At 40.9% G+C, this 19,037-nt stretch overlaps 1 protein-coding gene across 2 annotated transcripts; it reads left to right on the top strand.

Annotated features, from left to right (window-relative positions):
• The first annotated feature begins 84 nt into the window (after positions 1 to 84).
• Positions 85 to 18,674, top strand: LOC118401963 (autophagy-related protein 9A-like). 2 transcript variants are annotated; one of them, XM_052476787.1, is made up of 15 exons: positions 85 to 344; positions 952 to 1,087; positions 1,367 to 1,412; positions 3,705 to 3,767; positions 3,890 to 4,060; positions 6,460 to 6,601; positions 6,920 to 7,668; positions 7,988 to 8,141; positions 12,139 to 12,318; positions 13,012 to 13,257; positions 13,519 to 13,760; positions 13,984 to 14,077; positions 14,165 to 14,252; positions 14,397 to 14,575; positions 15,125 to 18,674. In XM_052476787.1, the coding sequence occupies exons 2-14, from the start codon at positions 979 to 981 to the stop codon at positions 14,555 to 14,557; spliced, it is 2,445 nt and encodes an 814-aa protein (XP_052332747.1). In that variant the 5' UTR covers positions 85 to 344; positions 952 to 978; the 3' UTR covers positions 14,558 to 14,575; positions 15,125 to 18,674. The 2 variants fall into 2 exon arrangements, with proteins under 2 accessions (XP_052332747.1, XP_052332748.1); XM_052476788.1 differs by lacking the exons at positions 85 to 344; positions 952 to 1,087; positions 1,367 to 1,412; positions 3,705 to 3,767 and adding an exon at positions 6,171 to 6,344 and having other exon boundaries at positions 3,916 to 4,060.
• The last annotated feature ends 363 nt before the right edge of the window (positions 18,675 to 19,037 follow it).

Below are 19,037 nucleotides of genomic sequence, written 5' to 3'. Positions count from 1 at the left end.
CACTCGTCTCGCGGAAGTGACGATCGTTAAAATTAAGTGACGTCAAATTGTGTTTTGTTGACATATGTTTGTGAAAGACAAAACAGTGGAAGCCCACGAATGATCTCTAGATATTTAGCTGGCCAGCCACTGTTAGTTAGGTTGTTAGCAACCATTAATATCTATTAGTTAAATATATAATATTGGTTATTCCAATAGCTCGACAAATAACGTTGAAGTCCAGGCCATTTGAATTTAGAATTCCGCGAATGGACCGTGAACAATAACGTTAATAGCAGTACATCAAGGCAAGGATAAACGAGTAACGTTAACTGACTGGCAAGCAAGAAAATAAGCTGATCGAGGTAAGAACAGTTAGCTACCTTGCTAGATAGTTAGCTACTTGGTAGTTTGTTGCTGCCTTTGTTGGTGTTCGGTAACGTTAACCATTCAACGTCACATTGTAATGCTACGTATCTAACTAACGTTAACTAGCATAATAGCTACAGTAGCAAGCTGTCCCCAGCTGTCTGATTTCGCTTTAGCGAATGTTAACTAACTAACGTTAGTTATCTGTAAAATGACTGGTTGGTTGTTGACAACAAGTAACCAACATAACACAATATTTAGTCAATCTAACTAACGTTAGCTATGTAACGTTATGCCTATTTCTGTTAGCTAGCCAACGTTACCTGTCACACTGTCGTGAACACGACTGCTAGCTAACGTTAAAACGTTAGATTCCAAGAAAGGCAAGAATAGACCAAGACCAGATCATTTAAATCTAACGTTACACTTACTTGGTTATCTAACTCTCCAGTTGAATGTTGTTGACAGCTCATCTTGCTGTGAATTGTCTCACACAGCTGACATCATCTATGTAGTGTGTGTTCACTGTGTCTGACACTCGTTGATGAATGCTGCTCTTTCCAATCAATAACACTGTGTGTGTTCCCAACTTGCCTACTGGAGGAGGAACAGTGGAGAATGTGAAGGACAATGGCGAACTTTGAAGCTTACCAGGAGTACCAGCGGATTGATGACTTTGAGGAGGACTCACCTCCCGGGGAGGAGGACCTATTAGTGCATGTGCCAGAGGGCCTGAGTGGTACTGTACTGGTTATATTATAACGTAATATATATTGTTCTATCAGGGATAGACATAAAGGCTATGTTATGGTATAATATGATTTGGTGTGATAATGTGATTCCTTGCAATGAATGACACACTACTACTATTTCCTGTAAGCCCAGGCTCTAGATTCACTGAAAGTTGTTGTTTTCTTCAAATCATACCTGATTACTACTGTTATTGCTGTTTTGTTGAACAAAAGTCATGGTTTCATTAAGTCTCAATGTTACTTTTATTCCCACCCCTAATTTGCAGACTCATGGCACCATATCAAGAATCTGGACAACTTCTTTACAAGAATATCCTTTTAAGACATGTTTGTGATAAACATGTTTATCTGGCAATATACAGTACCAGTCAAAAGTTTGGAAACCTACTCATTCAAGGGTTTTTCTTTGTTTCAAAAATGTTTTACATTGTAGAATAATAGTGAAGATATCAAAACTATGAAATTACACGTGGAATACTGTAGTAAACAAAAAAGTGCTAAACAAATCCAAATATATTTTAGATTCTTCAAAGTAGCCACCCTTTACTTTGATGACAGCTTTGCACACTCTTGGTATTCTCTCAGCCTGCTTCACCTGGAATGCTTTTCCAACGGTCTTGAAGGAGTTCCCACATACTTGTTGGCTGCTTTTCCTTCACTCTGCAGTCCAACTCATCCCAAACCATCTTAGTTGGGTTGAGGTCAGGTGATTGTGGAGGCCAGGTCATCTGATGCAGTGTAACAGTTTAGCTTCCGTCCCTCTCCTTGGTCCTACCTGGGCTCGAACCAGGGACCCTCTGCACACATCGACAACAGCCACCCTCAAAGCATCATTACCCATCGCTCCACAAAAGCCGCGGCCCTTGCGGAGGGGAACAACTACTTCAAGGTCTCAGTGCGAGTGACGTCACCGATTGAAATGCTATTAGCTCACTCCCTGCTAACTAGCTAGCCATTTCACATCAGTTACAGCAGCACTCCATCAATCTCCTTCTTGGTCAAATAGCCCTTACACAGCGTGAATATGTATTGGATCATTGTCCTGTTGAAAAACAAATGATAGTTCTATGTGTAAACCAGATGGGATGGTGTATCGCAGCAGAATGCTGTGGTAGCCATGCTGGTTACGTGTGCCTTGAATTCTAAATAAGTTACAGACAGTGTGACCTGCAAAGCACCATCACACCTCCTCGTCCATGCTTCACGGTGGTAACCACACATGTGGAGATCGTCCGTTCACCTACTCTGCTTCTCACAAAGACATGACGGTTGCACCCAAAATTCTCAAATTTGGACTCATCAGACCAAAGGACAGATTTCCAACGGTCTACTGTCCATTGCTTGTGTTTCTTGGCCCAAGCAAGTCTCTTCTTCTTATTGGTGTCCTTTAGTAGTGGTTTCTTCACAGCAATTTGACCATGAAAGCCTGATTCATGCAGTCTCCTCTGAACAGCTGATGTTGAGATGTGTCTGTTACTTGAACTTTGTCAAGCATTTATTTGGGCTGCAATTTCGGAGGCTGGTAACTCTAATGAAATTATCTTCCGCAGCAGAGGTAACTCTGGGTGTTCCTTTCCTGTGGCGGTCCTCATGAGAGCCAGTTTCACAGCGCTTGATGGTTTTTGCGACTGCACTTGAGAAACTTTCAAAGTTCTTGACATACCTTCATGTCTTAAAGTAATGATGGACTGTTGTTTCTCTTTGATTATTTGAGCTGTTCTTGCCATAATATGGACTTGGTCTTTTAACCAAATAGGGCTATCTTCTGTATACCACCCCTACCTTGTCACAATACAACTGATTGGCTCAAACCCATTAAGAAGGAAAGAAATTCCACAAACTATCTTTTAACAAGGCACAGCTGTTAATTGAAACACATTCCAGGTGACTACCTCATGAAGCTGGTTGAGAGAATGCCAAGAGTGCAAGCTGTCATCAAGTCAAAGGGTACTTTGAAGAATCTTAAATATAAAATATATTTAGAATTCTTTGGTTACTAGATGATTCCATATATGTTAAGTCATAGTTTTGATGTCTTCACTATTATTCTACAATGTAGAATAGTCAAATTAAATAAAAACCCTTGAATGAGTAGGTGCATCCAAAGTTTTGACTGGTATTGTGTATTGTAGCTTATTGTTATGTAAATAAGCATTACTTTCAGTATGATGTTTAAAATTGCAGCTTTATCATGTCTGTTATCATTATTATAACCTAACAATCCAATTTAGGAAGGAGCCATTTTAAACACCGCTTTGACATGAATATGATTCTGACAGTACAATGTGGCTGTAAATAAATGCAACTCGTGATGCACAGTGACTTTAAATAAGAGACTTGCCTCAGGAGAACGACTTTCAATTATGTGTGTCCTTCCAGAACGTCCTCTGTACTTTAATTGTATTGATGCCATACTGGTTCACTTTACGTTGCTTTGTTGTGGTTTTGTTTCTCTGTAATGAATGTATTAAGTCTACTTAAAAAAAAACTACATCACGGTTATTATTTGATTAGCCATCAACGATTACTTCAAGAGTGGTTGTTTTGTAGGCTATGACAAAAAAAAACACTCGACTCTGTTTTCCTTAACTCAAATTTCCACATCTATCAGTTTCATCAGAAAAATGGCTTTGCTTGTATGATGTTATCAGAGTTCTTTGAACTTTTGTAAGTATATCCATTTATTTACCAACCTTATGTTAATCTAAGATTGTTTCAACTTTTAAGACAATATTCAAAGTTTATATCGGCTAATGTTTAACTTCAACATCTCAAACTCCTTATTGCAGTCAGTTCCTGTTTGTGGTCACTTTCACAACATTCCTCTTCAACTGTGTGGAGTATGATATACTGTTTGCCAACCGGGCAGTGAACCACACAGGACCTGGCCAGAACCCCCTGGACAGGAACAAGGTCTCTCTGCCTGATGCCATCCTACCAAGCCAGCAGTGCACTGAGAGGTAGGTCAATCAGCATTGGCTTAATAGTTGGATTGGTAGCCTATATAGGCATGGATGGCTATAAGAATATGTAGTTGAGGTAGAAATAGTTGTCCTTGTTGCCAGTTCAGGTTTATAGGTTTTGTACATGATCCCTCAGAAACAAATCTGAGTGCTTGACTGCATAGATAAATTGGGTGGTTTTCTTACCACTACAACGCCTCTCCCCCATGTGACCTACTTGTTATGTGTATTTACTGACATGTATGTGTAACTGATAGATGCCCACACACACTACTTGTTAATGTTTTTACATGTATGTCAATTGTAAAGTATTTTGTGTGTAATGTCTTATTCGTTATATGTCGGACCTCAGTTAGACTAGCTGTCACTAATGGGGATCCCAAAAAAAACTGCTAATGCCAGAATGTAAATCCTTCTTCATGACATTGGGTATTTTATTCTCTTGTGACTAGACATAATTATACCAGGGTATACATCTCAGAGCCTGCAGAACTTCATCAAGCCTGAAAAGGGGATTTCCAGCTAAATGTAATGATGACCAGTAATTCTGAGGCTAATGTTTGCTTATTGGGTTGTGTCAGATAAGGTTTTACTGTAAAACATGCTCACATTCATAGAGATACACTGTGGAGCGCAGAGCTCTGGCCTACTTTCACATTGCCTGTGGGTTATACTTCCACTCAGAACATTATGATGAAGAAATAATTTTCTTGTTTATCAGAGATGCTAATTGCGATATGAGCTCTTTTGAGTGGTGAAGTCTTATCATTGTCTATTATCTAATTGGAAGTTGACATTAATTTAATTAATTTGGAGTGCTATTGGCATGTAAGTCTAATTGTGTTCAATGGACTGAGGGAGGGCTGCTGTTTTAATTAAATTTGATCCAAAGTTATTTTAGTTAGCCTTGTGTGCTGTGAACTAGGTGAACCCTTGTGTTGAAGAGCTTAGTTAGTTAGACCTACCGAGCAAAGGCTTTGGTAGTCATGACTTCTCTGTCAAAGACAAATCTGAAATATGAATTAAGTTCCCTGCAACTACATTTGAATGGTTTATTTCAAAATACTAAATCATCCCCATAGCCTCGGCCTAAAACACTTGGAAACACGAGGCAAGTTGCAACACCGTCAGCCTGTAGTTGATGACAGGTTCTTGAAGCAGGTTATTTCTGTATCAGTGCACTGTGTTCAGAGTAATACCATGGAAAACAATGTAATGGATAGCCCCTACATGGTAAGTCTCACACAGGGACAGCTCACTGAGTAGCTGAAAGGAGTCACTCTTGAGGTCTGGGCAGGCAGTCTGTGGACCCCATGACACACCCAAGCTCTGCTGCTAGACCCAGTCCCCTCCACCCCCACCACAGCCACATTTCTTTCCAATATGGATAAACAAGCTTTCCTGTTTTCATATCATTAATCTTGTTCTGGTCCCCCCCCGAATCCCTTCTCTAAGAACCCTCCATGACTGAATGGGTGTTTAGACGGAAGATGATGACACACCACTGCTAGGAATTCTAATTGAGGAACAGCATGTCCCATCATTTAAAACCACAGACGTTGCCTGCTCTCCCATCCTCCCCCTAACTCCTCTCTATTTTAACATTTGAATTGGTCTGGAAATGAAAAAGATGTCACACAAATTCGAAAGTAGCCTAACTTTGTCACGTTGTTTGTTTTAGTTTTTTAAACTTCCAAACTAAACTCCTGAATGTATGTTTATGTTCATTGTTCATTCTCCTGAATATGTATACCAGGGTGGTAACCTAGATCAGGGGTTCCCAAACTTCCAGCATTAGGGAACACCCCCCCCAACCACTAATGATGCTCTAATGAACAACATACATTACACTATAAGGCTGGTTCAGGTCACCTGTGAGGAGTCTTAAACTAACAGATTTATAAGGCTCCTTTACTCTCATTTGTAAATAGTTAGTTATGGTCATACATCAATGGTGCAAATAAATAATTTTGACCTTCTATGCATGGCCTGCATCATCATCATCCAAAGGGGTATAGCAGTAGGTGCCAGGTGCACCTGTTTGACTGTGTCAAGAACTGCAACGCTGCTGGGTTTTTCACGCTCAACAGTTTCCCTTGTGTATCAGGAATGGTCCATCACCCAAAGGACATCCAGCCAACTTGACACATCTGTGAGAAGCATTGGAGTCAACATGGGCCAGCATCCCTGTGGGACGCTTTCAACACCTTGTAGAGTCCACGCCTCGACGAATTGAGGCTGTTCTGAGGGCAAAAGAGGGGTGCAACTCAATATTAGGAAGGTGTTCCTAATGTTTTATACCCTCTATACACATGCATTTTCCATTCATTGAAATTAACCTTTAATGTCAAACAGAGATTAAAAATATGAATTATTTCATCCCTTCTTTTCCCCAGGATCCAGGAGAACAGTTGGATCATCTTCCTGCTCATCATGGCGACCATCTTCTGGGTCTACCGGATGATCAAGGTCTTCTGCAACATCCTCAGCTACTGGGAGATACGCCAGTTCTACATCAAAGCACTGAAGATCAGCATGGTAAGGCTTTTTTTTATGTCCACTGGACATAAGGGGTTGACATTTTATGTCAACCCCTTAAAGGTTTCAGTGACCAGGAATAACACATTAAGGGATAATTGACCCTATTTTACATTTGATCCTAGAGTCTCATGAAACAGTGGTATGCTGATTTTTCAGACCATTTTAGCTTACTGTAGTTGTCAGTTTTCTTGGAATCCATTGGTTTCAAAAGATATAAAGAAAAATGTTTGTTATACCCACCCAGCTTACCTGCAAGTAGGTGTCCCTCATATCAGGGTACAAAGTCTGAACACCTTTGACCTCTCCCCTTTCCAGGACGAGCTGTGTAACTTCACATGGCAGGAGGTCCAGGACCGTCTGATCAGCCTGCAGCGGGAGCAGCAGATGTGTATCCACAAGAAGGAGCTAACTGAGCTGGACATCTACCACCGCATCCTGCGATTCAAGAACTACATGGTGGCCATGGTCAATAAGTCACTGTTACCTGTACAGCTTCAGCTCCCCCTTCTGGGAAACCTGGTGTTCCTCACCCAGGGTCTCAAGTACAACTTTGAGCTGATTCTCTTCTGGGGTCCGGGGTCGCTGTTCCAGAACAAATGGAACCTGCACCCCAAGTACAAGCGAGCAGGGAACCGTCTGGAGCTAGCCCAGCAGCTGAGCCGGATCATTCTTCTACTTGGCGTGGCCAACCTGCTCCTCTGCCCCTTCATCCTGGTGTGGCAGGTGCTCTACGCCTTCTTCAGCTACACCGAGATCATCAGGAGGGAGCCAGGGAGTCTGGGAGCACGCCGCTGGTCTATGTTCGGCCGCCTCTACCTGCGCCACTTCAATGAGCTGGACCACGAGCTGCACGGCAGGCTAGGCCGCGGCTACAAGCCCATCTCCAAGTACATGAACTCGTTCACCTCGCCGCTCCTCACCGTGCTGGCCAAGAACGTGGCGTTCTTCTCGGGCTCGGTGCTGGCCGTGCTCATCGCACTGACCGTGTATGATGAGGATGTCTTGACCGTGCAGCACATCCTGACCGCCATCACCGTGCTGGGAGTGGTTATCACCATCACCAGGTAAGCCAGGGGACAGGGGGAATGGTGACCTCTCAGGATGATCTTGCAGTGATTTGTGGCTGTGTATCATTTGAAAAAATGCATTCCTTACCCCTTCCCATTGCAGATTTGGTATGCAACACCTCCACCTTGATTCCACCATATTGTTGTCACCCCACCAGTTCTAACAGACAGTAATGAGCGAGGGAGCAGAAGGAAACGTCTTTGTTAGATAATATTTCAGCATGTTAAACCCCCAGACATACCAGTCTGTCCATAATCCATATAATATGTTGTGTGAAATAGAGAGATGATGTATGTGAATATGCCCTCCTCCTAGGTCCTTCATCCCAGACGAACACATGGTGTGGTGCCCGGAGCAGCTGCTGCAGTGTGTGCTTGCTCACATCCACTACATGCCAGACCACTGGAGGGGCAACGCCAACAAGAGCGAGACCCGGGACGAGGTGGCACAGCTGTTCCAGTACAAAGCGGTGGGTGAGAAGGGCCAGACAGTAAATAGAGACTGCTCATTGGCTGCAGCTTAGATATTAGATATTAGATATTAGATATTGTAGAATAATTGTGAAAACATAAAAACTATGAAATAACACATGTAGTAATCAAAAAGTGTTAAACAAATCCAAATATATTTGAGATTCCTTTAGCCACCCGTTGCCTTTGACAGCTTTGCACACTTGGCATTCTCTCAACCAGCTTCACCTGGAATGCTTTTCCAACAGTCTTGAAGGTGTTCCCGCATATGCTGAGCACTTGTTGGCTGCTTTTCCTTCACTCTGCAGTCTCACTCATCCCAAACCATTTCAATTTGGTGGAGGTCAGGTGATTGTTGAGGCCAGGTCATCTGATGCAGCACTCCATCATTCTTCTTCTTGGTAAAATAGCCTTTAGACAGCCTGGAGGTGTGTTGGGTCATGGTCCCGTTGAAAAACAAATGATAGTCCCACTAAGCCCAAACCAGATGGGATGGTGTATCGCTGCAGAATGCTGTGGTAGCCGTGCTGGTTAACTGCCTTGAATGCTAAATAAATCAGACAGTGTCACCAGCAAGTAACACCTCCTCCTCCATGCTTTACAGTGAGAAATATACATGCAGAGATTGTCCACCTACTCTGTGTCTCTCAAATTTGGCCCAAGCAAGTCTCTTTTTATTATTGGTGTCCTTAAGTAGTGGTTTCTTTGCAGCAATTTGACCATGAAGGCCTGATTCACACAGTCTCCTCTGAACAGTTGATGTTGATATATCTGTTTTTATTTAACCTTTATCTAACTAGGCAAGTCCTGTCTTCTAAATTAACTAGTGTAGCCCATAGCCATTTGGCATAGCCTCATCAGGACCTAACTTTTTATCTTTATTTAAACTTTATTTAACCAGGAAGGGCTCATTGAGATTTAAAAATCTCTTTTTCAAGAGCGTCCTGGCCAAGATAGGCAGCACCAAGTCATTACAAAAATGACAGACAAACAACATGAAAAACTACAAGTAATCTAGTAAAAACCATAGAATTCACAAGAGTATATCAAAATCAAAAACAGCAGTATTGAGGATAAGTTTCAATTGATACAAGTATGTTGAACAGTATAAAAAGCAGTTTGCAAGTTCTGGAAAGCTTTTGTAAGAGACGAGGCACAACAGTAAATAACAGTATCATCAGCATAAAAATGAAGTTGAGCATTTTGGACATTTTTGTCTAAATAATTTATATAAATAGTGAATAAGAGAGGACCAAGTACAGAGCCTTGGGGCACACTATTAAAGACAGACAATTTAACATACATAAGCCCATCCAATTGAGTGCACTGAGTTTTATCAGACAGATAGTTAGCAAACCATGCAACTGCATGCTCTGAAAGACCTACCACTCAACAATCTCTGCCTTAATATAGCATGATCAACTGTATCAAAAGCCTCAGAGAGATCAATAAAAAGTGAGACACAGTGCTGCTTTTTGTCAATGGCTTCAGTGATATCATTTAAATCCTTCATGGCTGATTGTAATTGTGCTATGCTTCTTCCTCTTGCCCGATTGGTACATTGATAAAATAGAGTTAGTAAATAAAAACTCTTTTAGCTGTTCACTCACAAGGGTTTCAAGTATTTTCACCAGGGGTGACAGCTTTGAGATTGGCCTATAATTATTTAAAAGAGTTGGATCTCCCCCTTTTAAAAGTGGTAGGACAAATGCTGATTTCCAGATTTTCGGAAGTTCATTACATTCCAGGGTTAGATTGAACAGTTATGTAAGTGGTTCAGCTATGAAATCAGCTGCCAGATTTCTCTTACGAATAAAATGTGGGTATGTCTTAGGAACCTTAGTATTTCTAACAGAAACAACAGCACAATGGTCACTTAAACCATTACAAAAAACACCAACCGCAGAATATTTATGTGGAACATTTGTCAATATCAAGTCAATCAGGGTAGATTTATCTGGGCATTTAAGATTTGGGCGAGTGGTTGAGTTAATCAACTGGGTAAGATTCATAGAATTACAAAACATTTTTAAATCATCAGACACCGGCTTTAACCATCACCAGTTGAGATCACCAATCAAGATCATTTCACTGCAAAGAAGTTTAGACGTAAGGTGCGTCAAATAAGAAAATGCATCACCGAGAGCAGAGGGGGGCCTATAACAGCCAATCACAGTCATAGAGAGACCCTTTGAAACCTCAATATTCAAAGCAAGAAATTCCAACTGTTTACAAATAGTTTCAGACTTTGCCACACTTACAGGGAATTTAGTTTTTACATATATAGCCACACCCCCACCTTTCTTAACTTGATCAGTGCGATAAACATTGTAACCACTTATACAAATATCCTTATCAAAAACAGACTTGCTGAGCCAGGTTTCAGAAAACACAATTACATCAGCATCAGTTGAATTAGCCCAAATCCTAACCCCATCAATTTTTGACAACAGGCTGCGTACATTTAAATGAAAAATACCAAAACCAGATCTTGATTTAAAATCAGAGGGGGTTTGGAGACATTGCATATCAGGGCCAGGGTTAGGTTGCACGTTACCTGATATCAACAAAAGAAGAATAACTAGGCACCTCTGTTTAATAACCTTGCACGGCCTCTCTTTTTTAAGAGACCTAATCCAAGCGAATTCTACAAGTGAGTTTCCAGACAATACAAAACAGTCATTTAAAACCATTAGACTTTGGTAGTGACACAAATTCGTACTGTTCACATCATGCCACAAATACATAGGCACATGGACGAGTGGACTGAGTGAAAAAGAGCGAGTTCCTGCAGACAAAATGTCTAATGGACAGGAGAGCACATTGTCAGATGTCCTCACCCAGCAACAATGTTCGTTTTCTCCAGAGTTCAGTAAAGTCAGTGCACAAAGCAATACCACGAAAATTGTCATTTTCTCTGACAAATGTAAAAAATAGAGGCCAACAAAGGTAAGGGGAGAGAGGGACAGCGTGTATGTATGAGTCTGAATGTGAGTGTTTGCGCATGTGAGTAGATTGGGTGTTGAGGTCGATTGAGAGAACGGGTTGGGGATTGTTGAGCGAAGAGCAAAAAGGAGCAGCTTGGACGAGACACTCCGCGGATTAAGGAGGAACTCAGGCCAGTCAGAGATAGGGAACTCAGGCCAGTCAGAGATAGGGTTACTTTGGTTAACTTCAAGTAATGAAGTGCCAAGTTGAGGAGGACCTGTGATCTTTACACCAGCAAAAACAAAAAAGTTTGCACTACACAACAAGGAAGTTACTCAACCATAAATAAATAGGTTATTAGTAGGTTAAAATGTACTAGTCACAGACAAAGGACTTGACATCGTGCCATCTTGGATTTGCCGCAAAACATAAGGACAACTCAAGAGTATGCTCTGCTTTTCTTCTGAAATATACTTTATTTTTGAAATATCATGTTTCTTTAGACCTGTCTAAAATAAATAATAGATTTATTGTGAAGGTGTAGACTGTATTACATGGATTTATAATACTTTTTTTAATGGTGTGGAAGCCAGGAGATGTTAAATATGTTTATGTTAATTCATGGTCAATTACCGTGAGACCAACAGTTATTTGCTTGACAATCACCGGCTGACTAAATTTCGTGACCACCACAGCCCTACTTGTAACACACATGTAAGGGTTTGCTCAAGATTTGATCAATGCTTAAACAAGTGCTTTAATTGTATTAACTTATTATTGTACACTCCAATTCATATGACCTCACCATAATATTTTATGTCACTTTCCACACAGGAACTAATTCATCTTATGCCACTTTAATCATTTGTTTGGGGGACACAATGGAAAGTATTCGGACTTGATCAAAGTGCTTAACTTTACTCGCAACTCTCTCATTAACAATCAGTGAATGACATAGGCTATGTAAAAAATTCAAGTTAAGGATGCAGATCTCAAGTCTGAATAGCGCCAAATCCTCATTCAGTATTGTCTGTCTTTGTGTCTGTGTGCGTCTGTCTGTCTGTTTAGCTGTTTATCCTGGAGGAGCTGCTGAGCCCCATCGTCACGCCCTTCATTCTCATCTTCCTCCTGAGGAACAAGTCCCTGGACATCATCGACTTCTTCAGGAACTTCACTGTGGAGGTAGTTGGGGTCGGAGACATCTGCTCCTTCGCACAGATGGACATCCGTCGTCATGGAAACCCTCTGGTTAGTGCCTGTAATTTAGGGTATGGGAAAGGGACTTTGATATGGAAAGTATTGTCATTACTTTGTTGAAATGAAGATTCTCACTGCTGATTTTAGGTCAGTGATCATCAGGTCATCATTATTGCATCAGAAATGAATGTGAATGCGTCCTCTCCTGATATTAGTCACTTATGCATAGTTATTTTTATTTCTTGTTATTTACCCTCTTTTTCTCCATAATTGCGTGATATCCAATTGCCATCCAATTACTATCTTATCTCATCACTGCAACTCCCCAACGGGCTCAAGAGAGGCGAAGGTCGAGTTATGTTTCCTTCAAAACATGACCCGCCAAGCTGCACTTCTTAACACCCGCTCGCTTAACCCAGAGGCCAGAAACACCTTTCAACTGACGACTGAAGTAAAACTGCAGGTGCCCGGCACGCAGTCACTCGAGCGCAATGAGCCAAGTAAAGCCCAACGGCTAAACCCTCCCCTAACCCGGACGATGCTGGGCCAGTTGTGCGCCGTCCTATGGGAGTCCCGATCACGGCCGGTCGTGACACAACCTGGAATGGAACCCCAGGCTATAGTGATGCCACAACACTGCGATGCAAAGGCTTAGACCGCTGCACCACTCAGGAGGCCGCATAGTAAATTTGTTTCAATATTGTATGGTTCCAGTGAGTAATTGTCACACGTTGTCTGTTTCAGTGGATGTCTGAGGGCCAGACGGAAGCGTCTGTGTACCAGCAGGCTGAGAACGGCAAGACTGAGCTGTCTCTGATGCACTTCACCATCAAGAACCCCCGTTGGCAGCCCCCCCAGGAGAGTTCAGTGTTCATCAGCCAACTGAAGGAGAAGGTGCACCAGGACGCCCAGGGAGGACCCCCCACCCAGCTGCTGCTCTCTGAGGCCCCGCTCTGCTCCTCACTGCTCTCCAACGGGTCCGGCAATGAAGTTAGTAACTACAGTAACTCCCCACTACACCCACATCCCCATCCAGCTAATTCATTGTCAGTCACAGTTAGTACACAGGTAGATTTTTGCCACAACACTATAACGGCAACCAGACTCTGCTAGTCATTCAACTGTTTCATCCAACAATGATGTCAATGTAATTGCAATTTGTCTAAGGTTTGTTATTGGATTACAGTATGTTGAGTTATATCTTGACAATTTGCTTGTATACTGCCCTCTGGGTTATGTTCTCCTGTCCAGCCTGACAACCTATTGGCAAGTGTCCTGGCCCACCCTGTGCTGACCGCGTCAGGCCTACCAGGCCGAGACCGCCGCTTCGTTCCTCCCAGCACGGCTGCCTCTGCCGCCGCCAGCGTCCTGGCCTCTCTATCCAGCTCCCACTCTCAGCTCCCCCACGCCAGCCGCTCCCGCTCACATGTCCATCTGCCTTCCACCGACCCCGACAGCACCATGTACTGCAGTGACCGCACCATCATCGACAGGTAGGTAGACCGACACCATGCTCTGCAAACACACACTGCAAACACAACACTGTTGTCTCGGTTCATCCATAATGCAAAACTGTTGATTGATTTGATACAGTACCTGCTTGTCGAAGGTGCATTATTGATTGAATATGAGGTTAGTTCATAGTCTGTGAATTAAGTGATGTACTTAGATGTTTTTTTTAGACTTGCTGATAATAGCTTGTTTTTATTTCCTCAGCATGTCAGGGAGTGATTCTCGAATGAAGAGCACTACATTGCTATCAGAGTTTGCCTCGGCTGAGATGAGTCTCCATGCTATTTACATGCATGAGGTAGGTGGCCTCAGGGTCCTTATTTTCATTTACCTTTCTACACGCACACACACAGAGTCTGTGACGTGTGTTTCACTCTGTCCTTAGGTCCACCAACAGAACTCACTCCCCCACCAGAGGACATTCGGCCAGTGGCAGAACCCAGTGCCAATGAGAGAGCTAAGCAGCAACGCTGGTACGAAACAGTCATTCATCTGTTTTTACTTACATAAGAACTTGGCTAACGTCAGATGGAGCGTGTTTGGTAGTTGATAGTTTTTAGCTTATGACATCCAGTTGTCCAACTGTCTATGCTCCGACCCTCTATCTACGCAATCAGGTTCTCAGACGCACAGCGTCCACACCGCAGTCAGCCTGTCTAATATGCCCACCCCGCTGCGTCTGGGAGGTTGGACGGAGGAAGAGGAGGGGGATGCAGAGGAAGAGGAAATCCTCAACAGTGGGTCGACTCCTAAACAGGACTCTAGGAGTAGCTATTGAAGTGCCTTAAATAAATGGGTTTGTTCCATCACATCTCTATTTCCTACACACGGACACTCCTCCATAATCTATAGGCTAATATTGTCCGAAAATTATCTTCTATCTAGTACTACTATTTTTGCTTATCTTAAATGTGCAATATGTAGAAATAGCCCTGCCTTTTCCTGTTTTCTAAAATTCTAACATGTTCGCCAGATTTCAGTTTGTGACATCAAGCAAATATAGAGAATTGTTGTACCATCTAAACCACTGTGAAATATCTTTATAGCCCAAAATATTAAATATCTTTATAGCCAAAAATATGAAATGGCTTTATAACCAAAAATATTTTTCAGCTGTTTGAAGCTGATGTACAAATCCGAAAGTAAAAGTAGCAAAAATTAAACTTGTGGAGGGGAAACAGAAATATTGCACATATAATGGATCTACTGCTTATCAGACTTGCTTTCAATGACTAAAATGTCTGTCTGAAAACAGTCGGGTCATACACAATTACATTATGGACCTTTAAAAAATATATATCCCACAAGGGATGTGTGGCTGACTGTCTTTTCTCTTCTTTTGCAGTGTTTACACTTTCCTTTCTGGATGAACATTGTGGCCTTAGATGATCTTTTTGGAGTATAGGATAGATAGGACCTTTATGACGTCATACAGCACAGGCAGCTGGGGAACTCATTGGATAACCACCCTCCAACCACTCTCCATGCCTCTCCTCCTATCACATCAGGAGGTTTTGTCGTCAGGGAAACCAAATGTCTTCCGTCCCTCTCCATGTCATTTTTTTTGTTATAGAATGTATTTACATCGCTCATAGAGGTGTGTGTGTGTGTGTGTGTGTGTGTGTGTGTGTGTGTGCGTGCGCGCGCTTTGGGACTCTGGGAAAGAGTGGCATGCACAGCTAGGACACTTGCAAGGCAGGCTTGAGCATGGTACACAGCAAAACCTGTCACACTTTTGTTGCATATTCATGTTTTTTTTATATATATATATATACAAGTTTGATTTGTGCATTTGGGAGGTTTACAATATGGGTCTGGGTTCACTTTCTCATGGTGGAAATGGTGTCTTTCTTGGTGCTGAAGAGACTATGGAGTGAAGGTGTATCATACTAGCTGCCTGACCATGTTCACTATATGAGGAATGTTAAGTGCAAAATTCTACATTGGCATATTTGGCCCTTACTTATTGCTTGACATTTGTAAATACACTTTAGCGTCTTACCTCTATATGAATATTTAAGTTTTGTTGTTTTTAGTCCTTGGGGCAGTTTTAATCCTTGGGGAAGATGGAAAAGTACTGAAAACAGTGACATGAAGCAGGCTGCAACTATATACTACTGCTACTACAGATAGGCCCCCACTAGAAAATATGACAAAAGCCTACAGATGCGCTAGATTAATTAACCACAATTGTAAACAGGATAAAATCTAATTAAAAGCTGCTGTCTGATTTAAATGGGCCCACTATTATTATCTTTCTTTAATATCCTGGGTGACTCTAAGACAGGATTCAACATATAATAACTTGATTATTTTGTATCAAAGTATCTTCCATGTACAGTCTCCACTGGCAACAGGGGTGTTATACTTGACAAAGGTACATACATCAAGATGACATATTTGCAGAGGCAGTAACTACATTGTTGTGGGTAGCTATGAGAATAAGCTATGGAGGGTTGCATATTATGTACAGTAAATCAAGAAGTGTTGTTGTATACATTGATTTTGCATGTAGTGTTCAACATTTAGTTTACAAAACACTTTCCCCTATGTACACACAAGTGAACTTCATTATTATTTTGCAATTACAGCAATCAGATCTTGAGGGTTAAACCTGTTGGTTTTCTGTTCTACCTGATAGTTAATTGCGCTCACTTGGTGTCCACAGTCTAAATTAGTCCCTGATTAGAGGGTACAATGAAAAAAATGCAGTGGAACTAACTTCGAAATCCAGAGTTGAGATTGAGGGGTATAGAGGATGATGTGAGCTGGCCAATCAGCGGTCTACTCACATGAATATTTTTAATGACCGGTATATACCCACACCATTCTGTTTTTGGGGTATGCCCACACCATTCTGTTGTTGAGGTATGCCCACACCATTCCAACACAGAATAGCATTCTTTTTATAAAAATAATTTTACATTCTTCATTCAAAAACTGTGGAAGGAAAACAACTATTTCTCTCATATTGTAATTCATTATATGTCATATTTCATAGAAATCTGTTAACTGGACAGTTACTTTAATATATTTCATTTAGTATTTATTGTTGAAAAATAATCTTTATAGTAAATACATTCATACCAAATATGATTGGGATCTAATGTTAATAACGGAATGTCTTAACAGAAATCTTGAAGGCACCCATGTAAATCTAACTTGTTTTCCTTAATGTATGTCTCATACAACATTGAACAAAACTGATTTTAAAAAATATATATATTTTTGTTGAATTGCCTTTGACAAAACATATTTGCATATGCAACTTTGAAATGAAACAATCCTTCATGTTGCTGGTTTCATCAGTACAGTACAACTCAAAGGAGAGCACATGTAAAATGCTGAATTCCCTAGAAATACGTGGCATGATGTATCATTGGTACTGTAGCCAGAACAGTTTATTGAAACATTATACTAAAGCTCCATTACTGCTACAATAACCTAGTCCACACCTATATGTATATCTCTGTATCCTCCACAACATTTTAGTCATTTAGCAGCTGCTCTTATCCAGAGTGACTTACAGTAGTGAGTGTATACATTTTTGTTTTGGTCCCCCGGTGGGAATCAAAACCACAACCCTGGCGTTGCAAGCACCATGCTCTACCAACTGAGCCAAACAGGACCACTATTGTAAGACTAGAGAGTATATGTGTTTGACAACTTTTTCCCTTCATTTAGTTTTTTTCATTTGTGTTTTGAAGTGGTGTGGATGGAAACATCAACCTATCTATGCTAAGCTAACGTTGACTCAAGTTTTGCACTGATTGAAAATAAAAATGATATTGCTAGAGACCTGCATCAAACTATATTTTCGATCAAGCCGAGGTCTCAAAGGAACAGTGAGTGGAACTCCCTTCCTGAATGGCCTCTCTCACTATATATAATAACCATATGTAGGATTGTTATCATCCATACCGTGGGCCTATCACAGACCTGGTTGTTGTTACCTCTGGTCAGCAAAAGTTCACCAATTAGTGGGGAATGTCTGTCAATGTTTTAAGTAACATTATAGGCCTAGTCAATGCCACATATGGTATTGCTGTTGGTGTTCCATTTGTTTTACTGATGTAATGAGTTTTAGGGGAGACGTGGTAGTTCATGAGTCTTGCTAGATTGCACTGCCTCTCCCTATCTTTTTTTATTTGATTATTTTTCTTTATTTTGAGCAGTGCCTTAGGGTTAGCTTTAGTTCTTATTAGAAACCATTGAAACCGTCAGAGCTCATTTTACTTTGTATTTTAGCAGCACATAATGTACAGTATTTCTTTTGGCAGGACTGTCATGTTTTGGCACCAAGTATACAGTGGGACTTGTATTCTAATATTGTTGATGAGTCCTGAGTAACATGAACTACAACAGACTGATATTTGACATCAAAGTAGTCAAATCACTTTCACCTGATGACAGAATTAATCTGATCAAAGTGTTTTGTTCTGTACTGTCTGCCTCCCCAGTCCAAAATAATCAGTTGGGGAGGGGAAATGTTCTATACCCTTTTCATTTATGTTTAATTATTATTTTATTCCATCCTTGAGGCTCCCCATTCAATATCATTGCTTCTTATCCACTACAAACCAGTCCCCCCCCCCAAAAAAAAAAACATGTTGACTGGTACAAGGTGCTACGTTTTCTTAGTGTTGAATAGATTTTGAGCCATCTATTCTTTGTTGCTTGGGTTTGTTCTTTTTGTTTGTTTTGTTTAATTTAAGAAACACTAGCTGAGAATGAACAATGCCAAAATAACTTGTTTTCAGCAAAGCTTTATCATACACATTTTATTTGTTTTCTGTAACTGAATAGGCAAAGGAATTCTTATTGTGTGTATTTAATCATTGAAGTGTGTCCCAAGATCTAATGTACTTGATTTGAAATAAAACATGTAATATACATTCTGTTCTATGCATTTCTTGAGTTTCCTTGGCAATGTTTGCACTGGAACAAACTTTTCAGATACTGTAGTATTCCTGAACTGCCATGAAACATTTAATAAATAATGCATTGCCCAGCCATTCTCTTTTAAAAAATGTATTTTGCAGTTTATTAGTGTGATAAACAAACTGGACATAACTAGTAATAATTAACATTCAACAATTGGCATATAAGAATATGTGTATCAACAATTTTTAATTAAAACGAATTGCAAACAATTCAGAAAGTAAGAAAACAGTTTTTGGCAGCATTTTAGAAAAAGAGCTAAATAAAAGTTGTTCAACCACCATAACTTGAAGTTCTTATTAAGTTTCTTTAACAGA

The sequence above is a fragment of the Oncorhynchus keta genome, chromosome 23 (genome assembly GCF_023373465.1).
Source record: "Oncorhynchus keta strain PuntledgeMale-10-30-2019 chromosome 23, Oket_V2, whole genome shotgun sequence".
Taxonomy (NCBI): Eukaryota; Metazoa; Chordata; class Actinopteri; order Salmoniformes; family Salmonidae; genus Oncorhynchus; species Oncorhynchus keta.
The sequence above is the reverse complement of the archived record's forward strand: the minus strand, read 5'-3'. Positions and strand labels throughout refer to the sequence as shown.

What these genes read in the sequence shown, in the direction of transcription:
- LOC118401963 (XM_052476787.1), top strand. Translation starts at nt 979, where the DNA reads ATGGCGAACTTTGAAGCTTACCAGGAGTACCAGCGGATTGATGACTTT. An exon ending in TCAGAGTTCTTTGAACTTTT is followed by an intron (nt 3,768 to 3,889) that starts GTAAGTATATCC and finishes TCCTTATTGCAG; the next exon opens with TCAGTTCCTGTTTGTGGTCA. An exon ending in GTGGTTATCACCATCACCAG is followed by an intron (nt 7,669 to 7,987) that starts GTAAGCCAGGGG and finishes CCCTCCTCCTAG; the next exon opens with GTCCTTCATCCCAGACGAAC.